Here is a 26,194-nt window from a genome sequence, read left to right on the forward strand (position 1 = left end):
ACTTAAATTGTAAATGTATTTTTAATAATTAAATGCAAGAAAAAAGGAATGGCAGTGGTAAGTATGACTTGAAATTATTTTTGATGGATGCATGGTGAAAAACTGTTATTTAGACACTGGGCACAAGGGCATATTGGTTGCTTACAGTCCCAATGCGTTTCTGCTTGAGTGTGCATTTTGAAATGATGAGCGATCTTTTCAAATTCTTCATAAATGGATTCTGGCATAATTGTCCCTTGAATTTAATTTTATCCCTGCTGAAAAAAAACAGCATATGCTGGTTAGGTATGTTTTGATGCTGGTCCTTTGCTGATTTATGATGGTCCTTTGCCAGCACATGACCAGTATTTGCCAGCACATGACCAGCATTTGCCAGCACATGACCTGCATAAACCAGCATGACCAGCATAAACCAGCACGTGACCAGCATAAACCAGCACGTGACCAGCATAAACCAGCAAAGGACCAGCATAAATCAGCACGTGACCAGCATAAACCAGCACATGACCAGCATAAACCAGCAAAGGACCAGCATAAACCAGCACATGACCAGCATAAATCAGCAAAGGACCAGCATAAACCAGCACATGACCAGCATAAACCAGCATCAAAACATACCTAACCAGCATATGCTGTTTTCTTCAGCAGGGATGTAAGAAAGGATTTGTGAAACAGAAATTTGCTATGTTCTTGTTTAAGACACAGTATAAGGTCCAGTGTCTTTTTCTTCGGTTCTAGTTAGACGGATATTTACCCTGCTTCCTTACAGTCTGTAACTGCATGAAAATGAAGGTGTGCTTCTAATGCTAAATAAGTTTGTCACCTTTTTTTGTCATTGCCCAGTAGCATTCTACAGTTGATGGCTGTCTCTCATTTGATTGCCCAAGTGATAATACAAAGGTGTGGACATTTGTTCATCTCTCTTAAAATCAAGATGAACTTGTAAATAGCCTAATTATATTTTTAGGCACCTTTCAGATATCTGTGAGGAGTAAACAACTGTTATGCTTTATGTAATATCACTAAAAAAAGATCTAATATATCTTTATTTTTGCCTAGAATTCCTATGTTCCTAATAATCTTTTATTTTCATCTGGGTTGAAAAAGGAAGCAAGTACAACGTGACAACAGTTTGACTGCATGCTGTTTGCAATTAGCTTTATCCATTGACCCAAGTTAAACTAATAAAGAGTGAAAATATGGTAATCATTAACGCTTTCCTACATTTTTCACTGTAATGTGACTTTAAACATGTCTCAAGTTTCACTTCGTCTGACCATTTTAAATCATATGTCGGTCAGATTCTGCTCGTTGATGTTTGTCAAATCTGATTCACTTCAGCACATTTTACAAATTTTAGACACAGGCTAGTCATGTTGATCTGTTATCTAATGTCTTTTCTCTTAGATGTTTTACACTGTTTAGCCACTAGATGGTGGCAAGATACAACCTACACAAATTGAACGCTTGAATTTCCTTTCCGGTGTCGTCCGGTAAAACAGCATTCACCGGCAACTTTAGTTGGACCCCCTTTTGCTTTCAGAACTGCCTTATTCATCGTGGCCTAGATTCAGCAGTGTGCAAACAATCCTCAGATATTTTGGTCCATATTGAAATGGTAGCATCACCAGGGCCGTAGCTGGGGTTTGCAGGGCCCGGTGCAGGTTGTAGGCCCTGTTTGAAATCATGTAAATAAGACAAATAAATAAACAGAACAAAGATACAAATTAAGCAATGATTTAAGCTTATTCAAGTTTGTAGGTGCTCAGGTGCAGAAACCGAATCAAATGGAAAATAGCATAGCATAGTCTTGACTGTATAAATTAAATATAGATTCGTTCTTGTTAAAACTACAAAAGGAATTCAGTCAAGAGCAGTGAGTCATTTTCTGTCTCTCTCTCTTTTTTTTCCTAGGATTAACATTAAGAACACCGACAGCAGCTGGTAAATAAGGTGCGGTGACTTTAAGAGACAATGCATGGATCCAATATAATAATACACATCTGATTTCTTTTTCAACCGTTTACGTTCACTTCAGACATAACCAACAGTTTTTTGAGAATACTTGCCGAGACGGGTATTTCGACAAGCGCAAGAAGACACAAAACTCAATGTGGTGTCGATGGGCTGTGAGACGCGGCTCTATGTGCACGCGGGTGCTGAATAAAGCTCTTTCACGTCTTTTTGTGATTGAATGTTTAAATTGGCAAGGTGTATTTGATTGTTCAAGTGCAAGAAGACGTGATAGAGAACTAAATATGGTGTTCGCTTGTCTGAAACGCGGCTCACTGTGTGTGAACCAAACACAACGTGCTTGACCTTGTGTTTGATCTGCTTGTGTTTGAATGCTCTAAAATCTCTTGAATGTTTAAATTGGCAAGGCTTAAAAACACATGCAAATGATAAGCTTTCATGACAAAGTGCAGCAGTGGCCCGTCAACTGTTCTGAGTGTTTCATGCTGGCCTCGAGCAGTCAGTTGAATTCACTGAGTGATACCAATCTCCTATTCCACCACATCCCAAAGGTGCTCTACTGGATTGAGATCTGGTGACTGTGGAGAGTAGTCAACTCACTGCCACTTATTATTGTTTGAGATGATTTAGGCTTTGTGACATGGGACGTTATCCTTCTGGAAGTAGACTATGGCATTTAAATGATGTTCAAGTGGTACAAGGGGCCCAGAGTATGCCAAGAAAATACCCCCCACACATTACACCACCACCAGCCTGAACCATTGATACAAGGTAGGATGGATCCATGCTTTCATGTTAATTATGCCCAGTTCTGGCCCTACCATCCGAATATCGCACACAGAATTCGAGACTCATTGTCCAGTTTTGTGAACTGTATCCTCAGTTTCCTGTTCTTAGCTGACAGGAGTGGCACCCAGTGCGATCTTCAAGGTTTGACATGTTGTGCATTCAAAGATGCTCTTCTGCGTACCTCAGTTGTATTGAGTGGTTGCACTACTGTTGCCTTTCTGTGGACTCAAAAACCAGTCTGGCCATTCTCCTCTGACATCAAGGCATTTTTGCTCTAAAAACTGACGTGCACTGGATTCTTTTTCGGACCATTATCTTTAAAGCCAGTGGTTGTACATGAAAATTCCAGAAGATCAGCAGTTTCAGAAATACTCAGACCAGCCCATCTGGCACCAACAACCATGCCACATTCAAAGTCACCTTTCTTTGCCATTCTGATACTCGGTTTGAACTTCAGCATATCGTCTTGACCATGTCTACATGCATACATGCATTTAGTTGCTGCCATGTGATTGGCTGATTAGATATTTGCATTAATGAACAATAGAACAGGTGTACCTAATAAAGTGGCTGGTGAGTGTAGATTATTTAAGTTTTACATGGATACATTAAGTTGATCCATGAAGCCTTGCAATTTCAAACATTTTTCATTAATCATATTCAAATATTCTGATTGATTATGATTTAAAGAATGATTTGAACCTGTAAGACAATATAATTTTCCATTGGAAATGGAATGCATCATGAACAAGTGATTACATTCAATAAATTAAAAAAAAGTTTTTCTTGCCTTTCTCACAATCGTTTTTGTATCACTTCAGTTTTCATTAGGCACGCCAACAGATTTCTCTCAACACTGAATAAATGATTACTAAAATGTCATGTGCTGTTTAGGTGATAATAATCAACCAGCATCATAATGTAGAAGAGCCATCCAAAATACTTACAGCTAATGTATAACTTAACTTAAAGACATTCCACTGAAAGGTTTCAAGACACAAGACATTTAAAACATATAACCAAACATGTTATTTTATTGTCTGAAAAAGTAACACAATCTCCCAACTGGGTTTATCACATACACTACCACAACGATGATACACCATTACTACACAAATAGGGACTTCTTTTCAAATATTATAGACATTACAAAAAGATCCCTCATATCTTTCAGTTTTGTTCTGAAGTTATACTAAGCATGGCAGATTGATTTCATTTACAGTATGATACTGTACACTGTCACCATTTAGAAACAATGTTGTCTGACGTGGTTCTAAAATCCATAATGTTAAGGGAAGACATTTCATGGTCATTTTTATTTCATATGAAATATTTTACAATATAAACAAAGCATCCGACTTGGATGGACTTAACAGCAACCAGAGGCCAGGCATTTCAGTGCAAACATGTTTTTTACAAGGCAGTCTTGGCTGCATTACTCCCTTTTATCTATCAAAAACTAATGAGAAAAAAAAACAAAAAGGTGCACCAGACAAAGGAGGGGGTTCAAATTAAAACTAAATTTCACAAAATGTGACAGATATCCAAAATGCATCCTCTGACAGAGCCTGTTAAGTAAAGGAGGCCATGTGTTTGTATTGTCCAACAAAAAAACAAAAAACAAAAGTGATTAAAGATCTGCAGACGTGTATTCATCACTGAACTGAAATATGCTTCTGGACTTAAATCGTTGTTTGAAGTAAAGTTCTGTTGCAATGATTTGAGAAAGCATCTATTTATAGAGCAGACGTTATGAGGTGAATGCTCTGCCTTATGTTGCTCTCTAGTGTACATCTATGATGTCTAACAATGATGTAAAATTACCATTTAATATAAGAGGCTCTTACCTATCCACAGTCTTCATCCCACCTCCAACTACAGGGTCTAAGAGGCTGTTTGGACCCTAACCACTGACCTCTCAAATATTATGTGGGAAACTGAAAACAATACTAGTGTAAACAGTACTGCCAAAAAGTAGAAGGCAGGTGAACTAGTTCTGATTTAGGCAAAATGTTCCATATCAAAATAGCCATTGCTTATTTATAATATAGAATCTAGTCCCTTGATTTCCACGTCGATGCATTTTAAACAAACTAGAGTTATGGTTACTCACTGGGCTTGAAATAATGACGCAGATAAACAAATATTCATGTAAAGGGGACAGCAGAGAACTGAAAATGACATAAAATTGGAAATGTTTTGTTGATGTGGTGCTAGACAGATTTATACACAACTTGCAAATAAGTAAAAGACCCTTCTGTCAAAAACTGAGAAAAAATTGAGTTGAAACTACAGCACTTAATACTGATTACTTTAGAATTAGTCCTCTTAATTACAATGTCCGCCGCTCCTTGTCAACATTCACAGAGAAGAGGCTGATAGCGCTGTGTTCCACAGGCAAAGAATCCAAATCTGTACATGTCCCTACCTTGTTGTTACACAGTTGGTGGAGGTAGCTAGTTATGTGCATGTATGTGGGGTTTAGGGTAGTTTGCATGGCTGATTGCAGGTGTGTGTGGATAATAGTCAAGCGAGAGGGAGTGAGCTGAAAGTGGTTCATGTCTTTGATTCAAACACAATAAGTCCCACTACAGGATATCCACCTGAACACTCATCATAAAGCAACAAAACTGTGGTGGGTATGAGCAAAGAAACAAATAAAAGATAAAAAGGGAGGATCACCACATAATAGCACCAATGGATGCAACATGAGCCCTGCTCTCTTTCCAAAATCTCACCGAGTCACTGCCAGAAAGGAGACCTTAATTCTGGAGCTTTCTTGAGATGGGACTCCAAACAGTTAAAGCCATAGTCCAAATATTCAAAGCAAGTATTTTAATGTTTAATTCAATCTTTGAAATGAGCCTTCGCTTATGGATCTGAGACTTACTGTATATTCCACATGGCAGGTCAAAACCTGATGTAATCTATTCAACTGTGACATTCGAAAAGAAGAATGATGAATAACAGCAGAGCAAATTATTTGTACATACTTTCACTGAATAAGTTGTTCCAACCTAAAATAAGCATTTATTGAAATCATGAAAAGATTGTGAATATACAGATCATGTGTTGGCTGGGGCAAAATTTTTAACCATATCCTCTGTTGACCATATTTTCCACAGAGGTCAGGAACAAGATTTAAGTAATGATCAAAAACAGCTCAATTCCCAAGGAAAACCACGAAACAAACAAAAAGGTTGAAAATAAAATGCCATAGTGGTCTGGATTCAACTCAAGTAAGAAAATCTTTAAAAAGCAAGATTTTTATCGGAGCAGCAAAAGGGCCTAGTCTCTGAATCCCACTGGCCCAAAGGAAGAGAACTGCATGACCTTTCCTTGGAGTGTTTTGGACGCAACACCCGTGTTCCCACCATTGCGATTTCCAACATCTTCCTTCTTTCATGACAATAAATAAAGCCATCAAGCTACACAGAAGACAAGCATGTTTCCAAACCAACAATGACATCCACAAGTGTCCTTGTTCATGAGACTATGTATCAGATTCACACCGGCATAAAACACACACCTGTTTTTATTTCAAAAGGGAATAACAATAAAAATAATCTACATCGGAATTAAATGGAGACGAAAATTCAATTGAAATCATTTATATTTTTGTTTACAGAGAGTGTTTTATTCCCTTAAGAAACAAAGATTGGTGAAACGATCCACAGAAACATGATTACAGACTGACTGATGTTTTTACCTCTTCTTAGGAGAGTTAACTATTCATGACCTGAGATTAAATATGAACTTTAATGAAACAGGTAAATCCATTACTTAGTGTAAAGTTGCATACAAAGTAATTGTATGCACAATACATCTGGGTTAAAAAAAAAAGAAGTAAATCAATAAATAGTCCTTTCTTCTTAAAAAAAAAATTCCCTTAATTTCAGAGTGAGGTCATTTTTTTTCCCACTAATTCAGTTTATGTTTTGTTTTATTAAGCATGTGAGTATGATTCTTATTGTCACCAATGTAGCTAGCAGTGTCATGACAGATGTATTTATTTTTAGGAATATTATACAACTTTATGAACCATGAATTAAATGTTGCTCAGATTAGGGCATTTATGCCTCATTTTTTAACTTGTACTGCATACCAATATCACAAATCTGTAATACCTTTGACCTGCACATCAGCATCTATTTCTTAATGTGTGCAAACTTAATCCCGATCTCTAATCTGTGGCTGACAAAAATACTCTTGAAAACAAAACATTGTTAAATTACCAGTTACTTCGGTTGATTCCGACTGGAGAATTTCCTGATTAATTGCTTGTTAGGGTAAATAATCCTATGATGAGAAATTTCCTTTTCCGTGTTTTTCCCTTAAATTTTTTTTTTTTTTTTTTTTTTTGCAGTGACCATTTATGCTGTAGGAACAGTCTCTGGAAGCCATGCCTTTGGGTTTAACAGTCCCCATGTAGTCGAGGTGCTTGATGGAGTGAGTCACCCAACCTCCTGCACTTAGGCACCCCAACATTGCAGATCACCCTGACCCTACGTCAACCCAGATGGGCCCATGTCAGACGCTGGTGATGGAGGCAAGGCAGTTGGGGGATTTCTGCAGTTTCTCAGGTTGTGTTGTAGGGGGCTCTGGGATTGCACGGAAGCTGAATGGGGGCCCGATGCTGGTGGTACCCATGTGGCCTGGACTTAGGGCTGGATTCTGTCGCCGGTTACTCTCCACAATGCTTGAGGTGTTGGACGCCAGGCTTTCCCGTGTGCTGAGAAAGTGGTGGAGGTGGGAAAATGACCAGAGATGAAGATAAAGAGAAAGAACAAGAGTAGAGTTTAAGACAAGCTAACTGGATCATTATTTTGAGGCAGAAGAAACAATACAAACCATCACACAAGTCTTCAGAAAGACAAAAAAAAAATCACACAACCTCACCCTTACCTATAGCTTCACTCTGGTTTGCAGGATTGTTTAGCTGTACAAAAACAGTGTGCTCTGTTGTGACAGTATGATAACAATAATATGTTCAAGCAACTAAACCAGAAGCACTGACAGCCAACAATAAGAAAGTGGTTATACTGCAGGGAGAAGTGGATTAAATAGCTTGACAAAATATTAAATCATCATTTACTCGTGCTCGTATGGTATGGTTTGTTCCACAGAATGTTTCCACAAAAAACAAAAGGAAAAATCCCGAAGAAGTTTTCCCTGCCTTTGTCCATGAAATTACAATGAGCAGATACTGAAGCGTACACAATTCAAAATGGACACAAAAGCACCATAAATGTATTATAAAAGAGGTCCTTATGACTGTGTTGTAAGAAACAGACTGTAATTGAAATCTTTATTCACTGAAAATCTTCACATACCGTAGCTCTCCAGAGTGCATTCATGAGAGAAGTAGCAAATGTGTTCACAAGTATTTAGTGATGCTTTTATTGTGATTTTGTGTTTTCTGAAGCTTGAAGCTTTCACTGTAAAAAAAACAGTAATCGAATTCCTCATTTTGTGTGCCATGGAAGAAAGTTAACCATACAGGTTTGGAATGACACAAGGTTAAGTAAATTATGACATTTCTATGAAAAACTATTGCTTTAAAAGCAAAGATTAAACTCCGATATGATGCATTTAACATCAGCACTGCACAGAGAAACATGCAGTTTTTTTTGCATATCCCTCTCTGTGTAACTGCAATACTGCCTTCCATCAATCACAAACTAAATTGTGTCTATGCACAAGAGCTATGCTGGTGTCTTTCCAAGAGCTGTGAAATGACATCATCCCTAATGTGATGAGTCATCCAGAAAATAGTGAATTATTGTCTGTGTGTGTGGGGGGGGGGTGCTTGAAGGGACTGCTGGGGGTCTTAAAATTAGAGACTTGTGGCAGTTTGTCTTGTAGGTTTTGTAGCTCCACCACAATGTGACTGGGCCACAACTACTGTATATTCATAGCCTATTACTATTATCATCTTACACGATACACGATAGTTGATCGTAGAAAGGACAGTAAAATGCAATGCATTACACACATAATCAAAAAATTACAAAGTTCAATACAACAAAAGAAAAAGAACATTTTCAACAGCACAGCAGTATGAGTTGTATTGATAAAATATATTATTGGTACAGTGTTGAATTACAACGCAAAGGTCCATTTAGAGAGGCTTCCTATGGGATTTTCAGTAAAAATGTTGGTTTTCAGTAACTGACATATCAGTCATAGAATGAGATCATTATTAGGTCAAAATAAGTAAGAAAACATGCACTACACTGTTAGAAAAAATATGTAGAAAAACTGATAAAGTCCTAGCAGAAAATTACTAGTGTAAATATCAGACATTTCCTTCAACCATAAAATACGACATAATGTAACGTGTAATTCAAAATAATGGTAAAACACCTGGGAAAAATCATCCATCATATTAACAAGGTACTTTTCCCTGTGTTTAGTTTTCTTAAAGCATATTGTAAGGAGTAAAGGCAGCACATGTGCAGAACATGTAAGCTCTCTCAGTTATTCTACCCCTGCCATATCCCTCTGAATGAGTCATACAGACACAAGGGGTCTATTTTTAGCAGCTGAAAAAGTCCTCACCCTCTCACTCATAAAGGGCTTCTGCTAACACACACAGCCCTGGGAAACCCACTTAAAGGCTGTCTGTGCTGGTTTGTGGCCTTGGCAAAGAAGAAGGGGAAAAAACATGCCATACATCACAGTATAATATTGTAATTATATGCGCCCTATGCAACTATCTGCTTTAAATCAAACATATAAAAAATGACCTATGGAAAACAACATTTCATTTTGTGGGATGTCAGAGAAAAAAGTGGATTCTACCATATTAGCAATTTATGTTTTCTGGTAAGCATAATGTTATATTTTATTTCCTCACTATCTAACCTAATCTTATGTCTTTGGTAATAGAAAAGAAAAATGGCAATTAACTGATGCACTGACCACTTATTCACAGGCAGCAATTGACAATACATTCAAATATGGGTTTGCAGTTTGTAACACATTCTGTCTCTGAAGTGAGTACTTACCGAGGGGAGTTAAACCCACTGTCTACAGTCACACTACTGCTGTCCATGCTGTCCAGCCGTGCCGAGTGAGCCGACTTCTGGCTGTTATTATTCTCGCTCTCCTTAGGACTAAGCAGAGTCAAGTTGTTCTCAAACTTCCGCTGTAAATCCCGCTCTTTCTCCCGTTCAAGCAACCACTGCATGGTCCCACCGCCTCCACCACCATCTCCGGCCCCTGCCCGCCCCTTTGCTTCTGTTGGGGCGGCCTCTTTATGGGAGGCCTCCTCTGCCTCCTCCTCATCGTCATCATCTGACACGTTGTAATAGTCAAAAGCAGCTTCAGATGTGGAGGGAGCAACCTGTTCTGTGCCTGTAGGTGCCGGGGCAGATGCAGACAAGGGGGTGGAGTTAGATGGCTGTTGGGTCTCCAGAGTGTCAAGGACCTCAGATGATTTCATGTGCGGAGTCTTACGCAAAGTGCCTGACTTTGAGTAGCCACTGTCCACATAGCTCACAGTCAAAACATTGAGTGGCGGTTTGAACAAAGTGTCCTTACTAAAAATCTCTTTCCTCTTGTCCACCCCGCCACCAGTGCTACCACCACCTCCCCCACCCCCTGGGTCAGTGTTGTGTTGGTGCTGTATCAAACGTCCATTGGGTATAGGCTCAGGAGTCTGGCTCGGTGTGGGTTTGCCAGAACCATTGTGCCCCTTGGTGGAGGAGTCCTCTTTGTACTCCAAGGGGTGAGGAGAGGTGAGGTGAGGCGTCTGCTGGTCAGCTGGAGAGCCCTTGCGGATTCCATCAGATGGGGTTAAAGTGTCATGGTCAGATTTGCCCAGAGGCAGTGGGGCAGTAAGGATTGTTTCATTCGATGTATTGCACTGTAAGTAGTCATCAGCCAAAGGCTTTGGCGACAAGGCCTTCAGGTCACTGTAGGCTGGGAGACTGTCCCTGCTTTTGTTCCGTTCTAGAGGGCTGCAGAGTCTTGATTCATCCAGACTCATTTTGCCCATATCAGGTACAGACATTTCAGAGCTGAACTTGGCTGCAGAAAACATAATGCATGAGAAGTGTGGGGCCTTTTGAGAGGAGGCCCTCAGTGTCCCATCATCAGTATAGTAGCGGCTTCTGTCATCAGGACTGCGGTCATAATCCTCAGCCGTGCCAAGCATGGAGCTCCCACCTCCCAGCGGGCCCTTGGAGTTGTCCATAGAACGCGATCGCTCTTTAGCTTTATCGGGCCGCTCATTGCGTGACTTGCGGTCCTGAGTGTGGCTGTGGCTCCGGTGCACTCTAGAATGTGTCGTCCCACGTGAAGGCTCAGGGAAAGGCATCTCTGTCCGCCTCTTTGCAAGCTCCCCCGAAACATCCCACTCTGGTGTGACAGGAAAGTGTGACTCAGCAATGTTGGGGTTGCTGTGGACAAGGTAGGCACCACCACTTCTGCGTTCCACTGTGTACATTCCCTCTCTTGGTGAGCGTACCAGAGAGTGACTGAAAAAACGGTAGTCCCTCTCCAGGCTGACTGCTGGCAGGTCCAGATTGGAGCCCTCAGAGGGGTCTCCCCGAGAAGCCCGCGTCTTGCTGTGTGAACGTGACTTCCCATGTGGCACACGCCGGTGGCCTCGGCTCCGGCGACTGCGGGCACTGTGCTGTGCTGAGGAGCTGGCCTTGCAGCGCTGAGCTCGTTCCTCTTCCAGTCGCTTCATGACAGCTGTGTGACGGGCCACGTTCTCCACCGTCAGGTCTGGGTTGATGCGGCGAATGATCTCCATCTCCACCTCACGAGGGATCGCTGCAGCAGACGGTGTATCCTCATCCCTCAAGGGCCACTCCTCTGGAGGGAACTGTGCTGAAAAGGTGGCCAGCTGTTTGGTCTTGTCCTTTTTCAAGCTCAAGCGAAACAGCTTTAACCCAAACTTCTTAGACTGCCTCTCACTGCTGCCCCCACCACTGCCCTCCTTCTTCTTGGTTAGTGTATCTGTCTTGTAAGAGAAGTTGGCGGTCATGCTCTTGCTCTTGTCGGTGGGGTCAGGTGGATGCTGAATGGCAGGTGGAGCCTGTGGGGGTTGTAGATATGAAGGGGGATCTCCTTTGGGTTCTTTCGGGGATTTTCTTTGAATTGTTGAGGTATGAATGCTGGGCACCTCATCGCGGTAGGCATTGTAGGAGTCGCAGTGGTTCTTGGGGTTAGGCCTTTCTCGTATGCAGCCAGAGGTGGAGGGAGTGATGGTTCCAGATTGTGGTGATGTGCATTGCTGTTGAGGTGGCGGCTGTTGCTGCTGCTGTTGCTGTTGTTGAAGCTGTTGCTGCTGTTGTTGTTGCTGCTGCTGTCGCTCTGGATGCCGCTCATCCAGGTGGTACCACTTGCTGTTGGTGCGGATGAGGGAGGGGGTGATGAAGTAGGTCTGTGGAGTTACAATGAAGTAACCTTCTGGTGTGGGGTAGATCTTTCTCTCCCGTACCAACATGTTCAGCGTGTGCCGCAGGATCTCTGGACTCGGAGTGGGTACCCCTGAAGAAAATACAACCGCATGTAAATTTCATAATCATTTTCATAGTTCTAACTTAATTTTAAGTGCTTTTTCTATTTGGCTAACATTTGTGATATGATAATAATACATTTTCAGTCATCAATATCAATTAGTTTTTCAAAGGAAAAGCTCAACAGGCAAACACTTAGATGTGAAAAATAGAGTGCAGAGTGGGGATAAAATGGGCGGCAGGAAGTAGCAGATTAGTGGGTTCATGTTGATGTCAGCATTATCGAGAACTACTTGTGCCAAAAGTGGGATTAACCGTGAGTAGGTGTGATCACACAAATAACTACAGAAGGCCAATCAAAAGAAGAACATTGGTTGCTGGTTTATGTCACCACCAATCACAACACACCAGTCATTACCTCATCTTTCATCATCACGTCTGTTATCCCTTCAATGTAATAAGATAAAACCTGCCAGTGTGCCTTACCAAAGGGCCCTCTTTCATAAGAACTCATGATAATAAAATAAAATAATAAAATACAATAATAATATTAAAATATCTCCTAACAATTTTAAACCAAATTTTTACAATTTCTTACCGTTTTAGTTATAGATGTTACATTATATCTTGTTTTGCCCTTATTTCATTAGCCAGATTGAAAATTTTAACTAATAAGCCTAAACTGACTAAGCTAACTGTTCACTAAGAAGTCGGACTGTATACTTGTAAACCTTCAACTGTTATTTGAGACAAAAGAAAGATTTTATCACAAATTAATGTTAACAATCAATTTATTCATTGTTATAAGTTTATTAATATTAAATAGTTTAATTTCACATGTGTAAAATAAGTAAACATTGCCTGTAACTCAGACAAGGAGCACCAACAGGGTAGACTGCACTACAAGGTGCATGGTGTCCTCACTGCACTCAAGTCCTCACTTCACCTAAATCAGCTTTTCAACACCCTCAATCACAAAAAGCACACACAACGGATAAAGGAGGAGATAAGCTGTCAGGGTTAAGTGTTGCCTGCCATTACATCATACAGTGGTAGTTGCCATACCAACATGACGCAATCCACAGCCTCTGTTCCTTTTTTTTTTTTTTTAACCACTCCTTTAATGGAAAGCAGACAGACTCTATTCAGGTGAAGTTTGCACACTTTGCACTTTGTTTGACTGATTTCTCACCTTTTTCACAGACTGTGATGATGCATTTCCACAACTATTAATATTGTAAATCTGTCAACTTTATATATATATATATATATATATATATATATATATATATATATATATATAAATTTTTTTTTTTTTTTTCAATTTTATTTTTCATTTTTTTTACACTATACTTTGTTTTTCTTAACTTGACATTCAATTACAGAAAACTAGTTAACGCTGCTGAGTGAGTGTTTCTAATACAAAGGCTAAAGGAGTTAAATTCAGTTAAATTCAAGTTTATTTGTATATCGCTTTTCACGATACAAATCGGTGCAAAGCTACTTTACAGAAAATTAAGTTTCTACAATATATTTAGTAGTAGCTTATCAGTGGTGACTGTCAGTTAATGTACAGAAATGTATGGAAAAATGTAATGAAACAGATGATGAACACTTTTAACAGCAATTATTATAGTGATGTATTAGGAGTGATGGCAATTTTGACATCTTTCTCTGTTTTGACCAACAAAAAACAATCTCTTTATTTTTTATTTAATTTTTTGGTGAATCATAGAAATGTTATCTTAGATTTTGTTGTTTTGCTATTGGGGCAAATGACATTACTCCAAAAGTTGCAATAATCAGAACTAACAATTACAATAGTACAGGGGGAAAAACATTATTTTAAAGGGTAGTTTTGATAGTGACAGGGTATGAATTTTTTCATTTTCATCTATAAATCAAAATTATGGTCAGTGTTTCTTGACTGTAAATTCCTTGCCTGAAAAAAAAAAAATGATTCTGAATTTGACCTAGTGCTATAAACTCAGCAAATGAGATGAATGAAGCCGAATAATTGTGGCTTGTGAAAAATGGCGATTTATCCAGCACAACATTTTTTTAAGGCGAGGATTATCCTAATAAAACTGAAAGTCTTTTTATAATTTTATGATGACACTTGCTTAGGTAATAATTAATGTGGTTATGTCTATTATAAAATATTAATAGAAGTGTTTACTCAAGTGTTCGTGTGTGTTCATAAGTGTGTCTGGAGGGCTACCTGGGAAGCAGGTTGTAAGGTGCTCCATCAGCGCATCTTGTGTGACAGGCTTGCGGGCAGAGTTCATGGCTGAGATGGCCAGACACAGAATCTCTCCCAGTGGGATGAACTGAGACTGACTGATGGGTGACATACTGATTGGAGATACATCGCCTAGAGGGACACACACACAAAATAATGTTCAAACCTACTATACAAGAACGTACTTGTTTGGCAACTGATTGGTCCTTTAATGTCACCTTTTTAATGTAAAAACAAACAAAAAAAAAAACACCTAAGAAGTTCACAATGTCTCCTAGAGTGTTAATGTTGGACCAGGAGAAAGGTTCAAGATGCTATACAGTCACAACAGTAGCATGAAGGTTATCCAGGGTGTGTGATCGTGTGTTGCCAAATGTGACCTTATACTGATGACTCAGCAATAAGCCCCTCTGCCTGCGTAGGCAGAAAGACCCCAGGCCATGCATCAATATTGATCCCAAAAAAACACCCATGCATATTGGATTAACTTGGATCACAATTCAGAGCAAATCAAACGTTATATCACATAATACATCTGAGAGAGACTATACTTCACTTTTCCACTTTCCTGCATCTGTGTTGCAAAGACTTTTAATGATGCTTTACCCACTGTTGTCCAGCTCATTATTAAAATAAGCATATGCACTACATCAAATGCTTTAATATTGTTGGTAGCAGATGAAATACCACAAGACGTACATGTTATATGCAGAACGTCTGTCTGACACGCCTTTTAAACTCAGATTATTCATTGTGTAAAAGTTACAAACACTATGATGTTTAATAGTGAGAACTGAGTCAGCATTATCCAAACCATGCCTAAAAAATTGCTATTGGTCATTTATACAGTTACTCATCATGAAGTGAAATCCAATTTGGAGATGAGATCAGAAATACAAAGCATAAATCTATATCATTGTAAAAATGGTAAAAAAAATCATATATTATACATTTCAGCCATTTTTATAGCTTGGAGATGAAGTCTAAACTAATAAGCAGCAGTAGAAACACTGATCTTGAAAAAAAAAAAAAAATCAATTAAAACCAGTGTCCATTATTGAAAGAAGCTACAAAATATCTCAGGAAAAATTATGTTTTACACGAAGATTACACTGTAAGCATGGATAACTCCTTTAACCTCCAAAGATTATGCTGTGCTTTACTACTTAGCTCTAAATGCTAAAAGAAACCATAAAACTGGTCCAAGTATAGCGTAAAGGGCAACAAAGGGTCTGAAGCAGTGCTGCTAACACTGCAGGATGCAGATAGGATGACATCATCCACACGGAGCTGCTGCTCTCCTGGTGTGTGTGTGTGTGTGTGTGTGTGTGTGTGTGTGTGTGTGTGTGTGTGTGTGTGTGTGTGTATAAGGCAGGCAAAGGACCATCACTCAAATCCCAGCCTGTGTGTCTCACTGTTCATGCAGAGTCTGTACAGACAGCAACGTGCTGCTTGTAACTCTCTAAATGACTTAAGGAGCATTAGTGACTGCTGGGGAAGCTGGTAGCCCAGTGTTTTTTTTTGTTGTTGTTGTTGTTTTTGCGAGGTATCAGCATGCTAGAGCTAAATTCAGTTGCTCTCCATTATGAATTTTATTGTTTTTACTTTAGTAGGGGGAGGATAGAGGAGAGAAAGAAAGAGAGAGCAGGATGGAGGGAGGCACAGAGAGACCCCTCCCTCTGCTTCTGTGCTGCAGCCATCAGAAAAGGCAGCTCTGGCGATGGACACTTACCCAACATGCTCCACTCCACACAAAGACAGGAGAGGTGTGACCAATCACAAGCAAGCTTCATGCACACCTTTTTTTTTACTCTCCTCCAGCACTGCTCACTGGCATATGCACACACACACACACACACACACACATCTGCTTGCTCTACCCTCTCCTCCGTCTCACACACACACAAGCTAGTAGGTGGCCTGCTGAATTTGTTGTTATGGCAACGCATCCCAGTTGCTCTCTCTTGTTCCTCAGATGTGTGCTACGCCAGGATTTCTCTCTCTCTCTCTCTCTCCAGCACCCCCTTTCCTGTTCTTCCTGTCTCCATTCCTGCACTTGTGCTTCACACTCAATCTTGTTAATGAAAAACTGAAGAGAGTATGTTGGCTGCAAGACTAAGCAAAACCTGCTCAAACACAAGGCCCTTTAGGTAAATAACACCTTTTTTTATACACACAAACCATACCTTATTCTATGAAGTAGTATATAATAGATTATATTAATTTTAAATATAAACAATTCAAATGTTTGGGGTCAAAAAAAAAAAATAATGCATTCAATTGATCAAAATGACAGTAAAGACATTTATAATGTTGCAAAAGGTTTCTATTTAAAATGAATAGTGTTCTTTTGAACTTTTTATTCATCATCAAATTTTTTCAAAAAATAAGAAGAAAACTTTCTCGATTGCCAATTCAAAATATTAGAATGATTTCTGAAGAATCTTGTGACCCTGATGACTGAAGTAAATTTAGCTGTCATCATAGGAATAAATTACATTAAAATAAAATTCATTCAAACAGAAAACAGTTATTTTAAATTGTAATAATATTTAATAATATTACTGTTTTTACTGTATTTTTGATAAATATATAAGAGACTTCTTTCAAAACAATTTTTAAAAATCTTACAGACCCCGGTAAATATATAAAATGTATGGCTATTATTCTTCCACCTATAAATAAGAGTGTAGTACTAAAACATTTTTTTTAAATCCATTCCACATTTTTTCTCTTTATATTTTAGAGCAGAAAATGCAGAGATTCACTAATTTCATCTGTGCCTGGTCATCATCAATAGTCATGGGAGACAGACAGCTATGACATCAATGATCACAAACAGGAGTATGAATAGCACAAACAAACAGCTTGCCCTGCAAAGAACTGTACGCACCGTGAAAAAAAAAAAAAAAGTATTAATCCTTCTGTTCTGTTTGGGGTCTGAGAGACTCAGGCTGTTTAAACAGCTCATAAAACATACCTAACATCATAGTATCAAGATGATACTTTATGACTTATCTTATGAAAACTGATTCTAAATTTAAACTTGATTCAACCAGAGAACACAAATGAATAAAACATGAATAAAAGCACCATTATTAATTACAGCACTATTATTATTATTGATATACACTATTAACAGTGGGGTCTCTGGAACCGCATACAATTAAAACAAAGTTAACCTTTACAGTACTTGAGGTTTAATATTCTCTCTCTGTCTGTTAAATTGGGAGGGGGTGGGGGGGGTCACTCAAATGGTGTCACATCACACACTCTAGTCTTTGTGCAAGCCGGCTTGTATGAGGTGACGTCATCCCACTGGGCATAAGCACTTGACAGGAAGCAGAGAAGAAAGAGGCCATGAGAGGGAGAGAGAGAGTGAAGATGAGAACGAGATGAGAGATCATTTACTGTGTTATAACTTACAATCAATGTATCACATGTTCTAAAATTGTTTAACAGTGTAGTACAATGTTACTTGCTGCAAATATAATAATCAGCAAAAATAGAAAACAGTGCAGATGCTGGCTTTACTGTCTGAAATGTGTTGTGGGTCTTTAATATCGCACCAGAAGGCAGTAAGCAAAACTGTTTATGATAGTTAGTGTAATGTGGACTGATATGACTGGGGAAAAGACCAGTATCAAGTATATTATTTTACATTAAAAAGAAATAGATGGATTTTCCATGCTTTGTCATTCAGTGTTTTAAAGGTATGGCATGAGCCCTTCACAGGCATACAAGCTACATTCCAGTTCCCAGGGTCCCTATGCAGTGTTCACTACAGTACACACTCAGAAAGGGATATCTATTGTTATATACAGTATTTAAACTAAGATAACTCTTTATACATGAAACCTCTAAATTCATTGATAAGTGAGTGCTGTGAAACCACACTTCAATCAAAGTGATAAAAAAAAGAAAAAAATATTTAAAAAATGATCACGTTCAAAATATTCAAATAAAAATATGATATAAATTGTGATATTAATTATGATTAACTATGCAGGCCAGTGTGCTTTACAACAATGTGGAAAAAAGAGAAGCAGATACAAGCTTAACCTTATATTTATTCACCATCATAACCTTATGAAACTCAAGCAGAAGTTTAACTGAGGCAACACTAGATGGAGGCAGGAATCCAAAATGTCCTAAACCAAACCAAGGGAAAAGGACAGGAGCAAAATGTTTTCTTCTCAGCAATATTTCTTTTTTTAATGGAATCTCCTAACTTTCGTTCGTCTAAGGCTGTCACTCTCTCCTGAATATTCAACATGTTTTGAATATTTAACAAATGCTTATCTGAATAACAGTATTTCATCTGATCTTCCTGAATGACTGTATTATTTGATCCAATGTATGAAATTAAGGCTAATTTTCTGGTCTAATTGGCACCTGAATACGCTCAATCAATTCAGGGGTACTACACCAACACTGAGAGAAGATGGAGGCATGATCACCTGACTAATCTCCTTGGTGATCTGTGATGTAAACAATGAGTGGGAGTGAGTGAATAAGGTTCAGTGGGGCACAGATTTGTTAACTATTTGATATGTAAAACACATGCTTGTGGCCTTGTATATTTTAAGACTTGATTCTTTATGATCATTTAGAAAATATACACATAAAACACACACATACACATACAAAAAAAAAAACTCACAAAAAAAAAGGGATCTTCTTGGTTTCCTAAATAGTCCAACACTGTGGAAACTTGTTGGAGAACCTCAAGCTTCCCTAGAAGATGTGGACAAGTGAGTCTACAAACATGATGAAACTTTCAACGACTGACAATGACTTCAAATTGAAAATATAATGTATTCTGTTTATCTAAACAATGCAATAATTCATCACAATTCCATGATTATCAGATTGTTACTCAATTCAGGTACATCTTGTACTTTGTTAGCTCTACCTCTAAAAAAAAAAAAGTACAAAGAAGCAAAGCAAGAAAGAGAGAGAGCCTTTACCTAAATCCTCACAGCTGCCCACTGAACGAGAGGTGACCTCATTTTTTGTCAGAGAGGACACAAAAGATCCGTCTCCATGACAACAAACCAGAAAAAAAAGTGTTTGCTTGTACACACCAAATGTGGCCAGTACTACCCTTGGAGCCCTATTGTATGGGTGGAAGCGTGTAACTTAAAGGGATAGTTCACCCAAAATGAATATTTTGACATCATTTACTCAGTCTCAAGTTGTTCTAAACCTGCATGAATTGCTTTCTTCTGTTGAACACAAAAGAAGATATTATTAAGAATGTCCGTAACCAATCAGCCATTGACTTCCATAGTATGGAGAAAGAAAAAATAAATTACTATGGAAGTTGTATGGAAGTTGTATGGAAATGTATGAAATCACTATACAATACATCAATCAATATAGTATCACATTCACCCTCTCCCACACATTCAGAACGCCCACGAATTACATCACGTCCCATATGGCAGCCCAGCAGCTTCAAACTAGTTCAACTCCACCCATAAGACACACGTCCACACACTCTCTCTCTCTTTCTGATGGGTAGGTAATGGATTAAGGTCACCAGACTGACTAAAACAGGTTGTTGGACAGACTTAAGCCTTGTTTATGTGTAGCCACGTCAGAGTGAACCACAAATGCCTGTAAAAAGCAGGCCTCAGTGAGGATGAAAACATCTTGGTTACATCAGCATTCACAGCTTGTTTAAAAATGGTGGGTGAAGATAACTGTTTTAAAAGTAGGCATCCTACACACGCCTTTCTGGGTGGGGAGGAACAGTTAGAACATGTATTACCATGTGAGTCTGTTTAGGTTTCACTCAAGCACAAGTTGATCATAATTTTCCTAAATAGCTATATAACCTATCACTTTAAATTCATACTTAGTCTGTTAAAGATCGCTTAATCTAGAAAGCATCTGATGTGTACAAACATCTGATAGACGTCTCTAAGGTGTCAGTTTTACACACATTCTAAATCATAAAAATCATTTTTCTAAACGTCTATTTGACATCTGATAGGAAATGTCCTATAGAAGAATGGCAGATGAGCAAATACTCAAGCACTGTTTAATGCAAATGCAGACGTCAATTAGACGTCTCCGTGATGTATGTGTGCTATCAGGGATGTGACATATATAGGCCTACTTTAAGCTGGAAGTCAAAAGCAAAACAGGAAAATCGTTTGAGGTTGTTAAACCAATGCCATTCTCAACCTTATTTTAAAATGATCAATCTAGCCTTTCTCTTTTTTAATTTAGACCAGGTTCTAGGCTTATGTCCTAGGCCTAGTTAAGTTACAAACAAATGTGAATTTTGAGGACTCAATTAGTAATTGATTCAGTTTTGCAAAACTCCAGGCTTGTACACTATTTAAAAAAAAAAAGTTTAAAAAGGCAGCTGACAATTTTTCAGTTATTACAGGTTAGCATAATGATGCCTGTATAAGTAATAACTTACAACTGTGTATTTCATCAAATGTAATAATGTTAATATACCAATCAACTTGAACAACTGGACAAAAAATGCCATCAGAGTATCAGAAGACACTAAAATAATGCAATACTAATAACAAAAATGATAAGAAACAAAATTACTTTAATAAAATGTAATAATTTGTGATGTGTAGGGACTTCTGGGAATGTCCTTTTACAATTTTTAACTGTAAATTTATATAGAAATTCATAGTTTTTACTTGCAAAAAACATTAACATTAATAGTGTTTTACTTGTTTCTGTAAAAATTCAATTTTGACAGTGTACTAAGCAGAATATCTGACCCACTCTCTGTAAAATCATGATATTGTCATTCCGTATGTAGGTATGTGTGCAAAGTATGTTTTTGTTCTGTACACATAATACACCAAAAACATGCTAATTTACACAGAATTGTCAACAAAATACAAATACAATCAGTGTCAATAAAATTCCATTTCAGCTTTTAAGAAATGCTGAGCATTCACTAATAGTAGTTTGCAGTGTTGTTAGTGCAGTAGTGGTATTTCTAAGAGTTACCCCTCTACATTCTGCTTCTCTTTTATGCTTTCTAAACTCCAGCTGAGGGTCTAGACATTATATAAACTAGATAGAATACTTTTCATTCAGCATTACACTAATGAATAAAGTCTGAAGATGCAAAGCATTGTGTGTGCTAGGCCAGCAGTGTTAATGCGCTGCTGCAGCTAGCCTAGCCTGGCACTGCCTCAGATGAGTGTATACAGACTGTTGGCCACTACACTCCACTGCACTGACACACTTTCATCCTGCAAATTTGCATCATAACCACCATATGAAATTTATATAAGAAACATTTTACCTCTGGAACATTGGATTTATGTGTCAACTTCAATAAAACATGCTAGTGAATATGGATGTGAAATCTTGGACCAAAATATGAATTTTTTCCTTCTTTTTTTTTCTTCTGTGTTTAGCAGCCAAGGTCACCATAAGCTGAAATCAATGGCAGCCTACGTTATGCTATTGACTGGTCTGGCTAGCTTGTGCCAAAACATAGTTTAAACCACCCCCCTTGAACAACCCAAAAATATATATAAAGTCATGAGCTCTCTATAGAAAATCCACAGTCATACAGCCACATTTATAAAACATATGATCCTATTATTCCGATGGTGTCTCTGAGGCAGATGCTGTGGCACTGGATTCCAAATTTAGCCAGGGCAAGAGTAGCCCTTGCCAAAAGCAGGCCATCCTCTGAAGAGAGTCTGGGGATGGAGTAACAGAAATTGTAAAGCATCTGATCATGCAAAGACCAAGTGTAAATTCCCTCCAGCATATATTTGAGTCAGGCCATATAGGTAAACTTCATTCATCCCAAACATAACAACACATGAGTGAGCAGTCATGGAGGACACACATGGATTGTGCAGCTGCAAAACTCAAACACTAATTGCCATATGGGGTAAAGGAAGGATTCAACAGAAAAATATGGCGTCTAACATTAGCATCATCAAACAACTATGTAATATTACATAGCACAAGAGGAGTAGATTGGATTTATATCTACACACATTTACGTGAGCAAGTGTACATGTGTATACCCAATCGGATAGTAATCAATCATGAAACGTGAAGTGACTGTAAACAAACTGTGTAGTTAATAAATAACTCAATTCAAGTAATTCAGTGCCTTTCTCCAATAATCTTGATTTGTAATTGAAACCCTTTTCTAGAAACTGTTTTATGAGAGTGAAATACAGAAATAAAAAGACAGAACTAAGCAATAGTGGTGGTTCTGAGCTCTTTAGTGAATACATTTATGCATTTGGCGGATGTTTTTATCCAAAGCAAATTATATTACATTTAAGGTACACATTTTTATCAGTTCTTGTTTTCCATGGAAACTGAACCCATGACTTTGACTCGCTAACACCATGCTCTACTGATTGAATTCTAGGTTTGAGTTTGCTGGAATAAAACATGGCTGCAAAAAGTTTTGCACTGCAATCAAGTGATAATTTATGTGTAAATCAATATATTGCCAAGGCTGATAAATTGGCCTTTTTTTATTATCGGCATTAACGAATCAATTTTTAAAAATTTTTTTTTTTTTGGAAATGTGTTGGAAGCACATTTGATGGCATGCCAGGCTTTTATTTTGACAGCGATGGGAATGCCAGCACCTGAGCCCTTCAATAGTTTACTGTCTCTGTTTAACAGTTCTGTCTAATAAAGTATTAGACAGAACAGTTAAATAAAGTTGGTGTTATACAAAAAAAAAATATTATAGTCTATACTTTTCTATTATTAGTAATAGACAACTTTTCTATTATTAGTTATAGACAACTTTTCTATTATTAATAATAGACAACTTTTCTATTATTAGTTATAGACAACTTTTCTATTATTAGTAATAGACAACTTTTCTATTATTAGTAATAACACATTTACAAAACATGTAATTGTTGTGACAGAAGTAGTTTAAAAAAAGTTTATAGTTTTTATAAACTGAAAACTGTTTATTTACAAGTTTAAGCTAAACTTTAAATATATTAGATTTCTAATAAGATCTCAGATTTTCGGAACTCACTGTATCTAGGGTAGTTTGATGAAACTGGACAAACCAAAGACCCAGATATACTACTTTTTCCATGTTCCGCTCAGTCTTGTGCACACCATGTCCGCACAGCTTTCAAAGTATTCCACCGCGGATGAGAGTGGATGGACAAGTTCGACACATGCCCAGCAACACATTTAAGACTTTCTGTCTTAACATTCACCTGCCGCATGCGCTGCTGTATGTGCACTTTTCTCTTTTTTATTTTTCATCATCAGGAGTGTCCGCAGACTGTCTGGGTGTACTGTGCACGTACAACAGTGCACAAACTTCATTTTAATGAAAAAACAACAAATGAAAAAATACATAATCATAATCTATGACAAAAAAAAAAAATACTATTATAAACAAGGCTAGTGGATAATTTAGCAGCAAAAAAATCATGGGTGAACAATAATTTTATTAAAACATTAAACTAAACTAAACATTTAGGGAAAAAACATTATTTAGTGGGGAACAAATAAAGGTAATAAGTATAGGACTAAATCTGGTAAAATGTTACACAGCTCTTTGTATTGTTGTAATATACATTTATGAAAAACAAGACATTTATTTTAAATACATAGCACAGTAACAGCAATATATTATAGATAGAACAGAACAAAAAAAGACTTGATAATCTTTCATTGCGCAAAAGTATAATACAAAAGGGTATGGCTCCAAAACAGAGTGGCACAAAGCGCTTATGTGTATCCCATGCACAGAATGATGCGCTTAAAGCAGCGCGGAGTCACAGCGTGCCACGCTCTACACAAAAAAGGGCCTATTCTTGCATAGTGTATTATATCTGTGAGATATTTTATTAAGCCTTTTCTTTTAACAGTTTTAAATCTCAGTTATTGTGCGCTCTTGAAGAGAGTTTCATCGTTTTGAGTGTCGTAACCGAACGCGACACGTAGTGAATGCTGAATGGATGATGATAGGCAGATAGAGCAGGGAGAACAGTTTACATCAACTTGACTTAAACATTCATCTATACTCCACATTAAACTATGGAACAGCTTCAGAACACTTGAAATATAATGCACGAAAATGTTATGGTGCTTTATAATGTTTTGTGCCTTTCGTGGGGCTTAACAATAACAGAGAATAGTATACGCACTATAACGGATTTGGTCTCGTCTGACCGATACCCGATCCGACAGAAAATGGCAGTATCAGAGCCGATACCGATACTAAGTATCGGATCGATGCATCCCTAGTTACAGACATTTCTTGAAGACCCTAAAGAATCATACCAACTTGTGTAAAATGGGCATCCGATGTCCCCTTTAAGATCGCTCAACCACAGTTTCCTTTTCTCATCTCATAATTTTTGAAGACCAAAAAGTTGGCTTAAGACCCAACAAATCTATCTACAGCAAAAGGAAAACATAGCTCTGTTACACTAAACTTCAAACTATAAGTAAAAGAATCTTTTAATTTCTAAAATCCACTAGACCCTTACTCTTAGCAGCATAGTGGTCCGAGCTATAACCGAAAAGAGGAAGGGGGTAGAGCGGAGTGCGCAGGGTGGTCCCCTCAGACTAGGCCCAGACTCTCTGCTGACCCACTTCCATCTGAAGACAAGAAGCACAGTTGTACCTCATAGCCAACAATACTACAAGCTCATTAACTGAATATAGAGGTAAGGAAGATACATTCATACTATATGCGCAGCCCTCCATGTTACTGTATGGATTTTATAGTAACCTTTATGTCTGGTGCAAAATGGAGACCCGCATTCTTTACTACACAACGGAAAGGTGAAATATCGCTATATGTGATGGACTATAAACGAATGATGTTTCAAATGGGGGTCAAAGCATAATCTTCACTTTGTGCAGTATGTAAGCTTGCATTCCTACTTCTGTGGCCTGATCACTCACCATTCGTTCATCCCTCCCTTTCTCATTCTCTTCTCAATCATTCCATGCAAATCCTGCATACAGTCCCATTAGTGATGTCAGCATCTGGGATGTCCAGAACTGGGGTGGATATTTTTAGCCTGGTGCAACGAGTAATAGTATTTGTAGAAGAGAGAAAGAGAGAAAAAAATAGAACGACAGAGCGAATCGGTGTTGTGAGGAAATAATGAGATATTAAAACAGGTGTATGTGTTTATCAGAATGGTGAAAGCAAGAGGCACTATATGAGGACTTGTGCACAGCACGGACATCTTCACACATGCATATGTGTGTCTCATTTTTAATGGAAAACATCCCAAAGGCTTAACTGAGTTTCTCATAGTGGCTGGATGATTTCTACAAATCTATCAGCTGACTGTAGGCGGAGACCAGCAATTTATTTGAGCACAGCCTCTTCTATCTCTCTCTTTCTCCTCTTTGCACATTACTACAGAGGCCAGGCTATTACTGCACCAGCATGGCCTCGTTTCTCTCCCACGCCTAAATCAGGGACTCTGTCACAGCTGGGCCGGTGCGTACGTGCAAGCGTGTGTAGTTACTGTGTGTCACTAAAATGAAGTCCAAAACAGTTCAGTGGAAAACAGGCAAGCAAGATGATACCCTTAATCAACATAAAATCAACTGACTCACTATTTACTTTCTTAATGCACATTGATTTATAGGTACAAGTTATTCAAAACAGGAAAAATGCTATTGGTTTATAATATTTTATCAAAATGTAGTTACTTTTTTCTCTTCTGCTGACATCCCTTAGATC

At 38.1% G+C, this 26,194-nt stretch overlaps 1 protein-coding gene across 2 annotated transcripts in view; it reads right to left on the bottom strand.

The window, feature by feature from the left end:
* Positions 1 to 3,777: 3,777 nt before the first annotated feature.
* Positions 3,778 to 26,194, bottom strand: part of LOC109056505 (storkhead-box protein 2-like) — a 44,261-nt gene continuing 21,844 nt past the window's right edge. For both annotated transcript variants that reach the window (XM_042758836.1, XM_042758845.1), the window contains exons 2-4: positions 14,458 to 14,610; positions 9,774 to 12,267; positions 3,778 to 7,495 (exon numbers count right to left, since the gene is read on the bottom strand). In XM_042758836.1, the coding sequence (XP_042614770.1) occupies positions 7,294 to 7,495; positions 9,774 to 12,267; positions 14,458 to 14,610 (2,849 nt within the window). In that variant the 3' untranslated portion in view covers positions 3,778 to 7,293. The remainder of the gene's footprint in view (positions 7,496 to 9,773; positions 12,268 to 14,457; positions 14,611 to 26,194) is intronic.

Source organism: Cyprinus carpio, chromosome A1, assembly GCF_018340385.1.
Source record: "Cyprinus carpio isolate SPL01 chromosome A1, ASM1834038v1, whole genome shotgun sequence".
Lineage (NCBI taxonomy): Eukaryota > Metazoa > Chordata > Actinopteri > Cypriniformes > Cyprinidae > Cyprinus > Cyprinus carpio.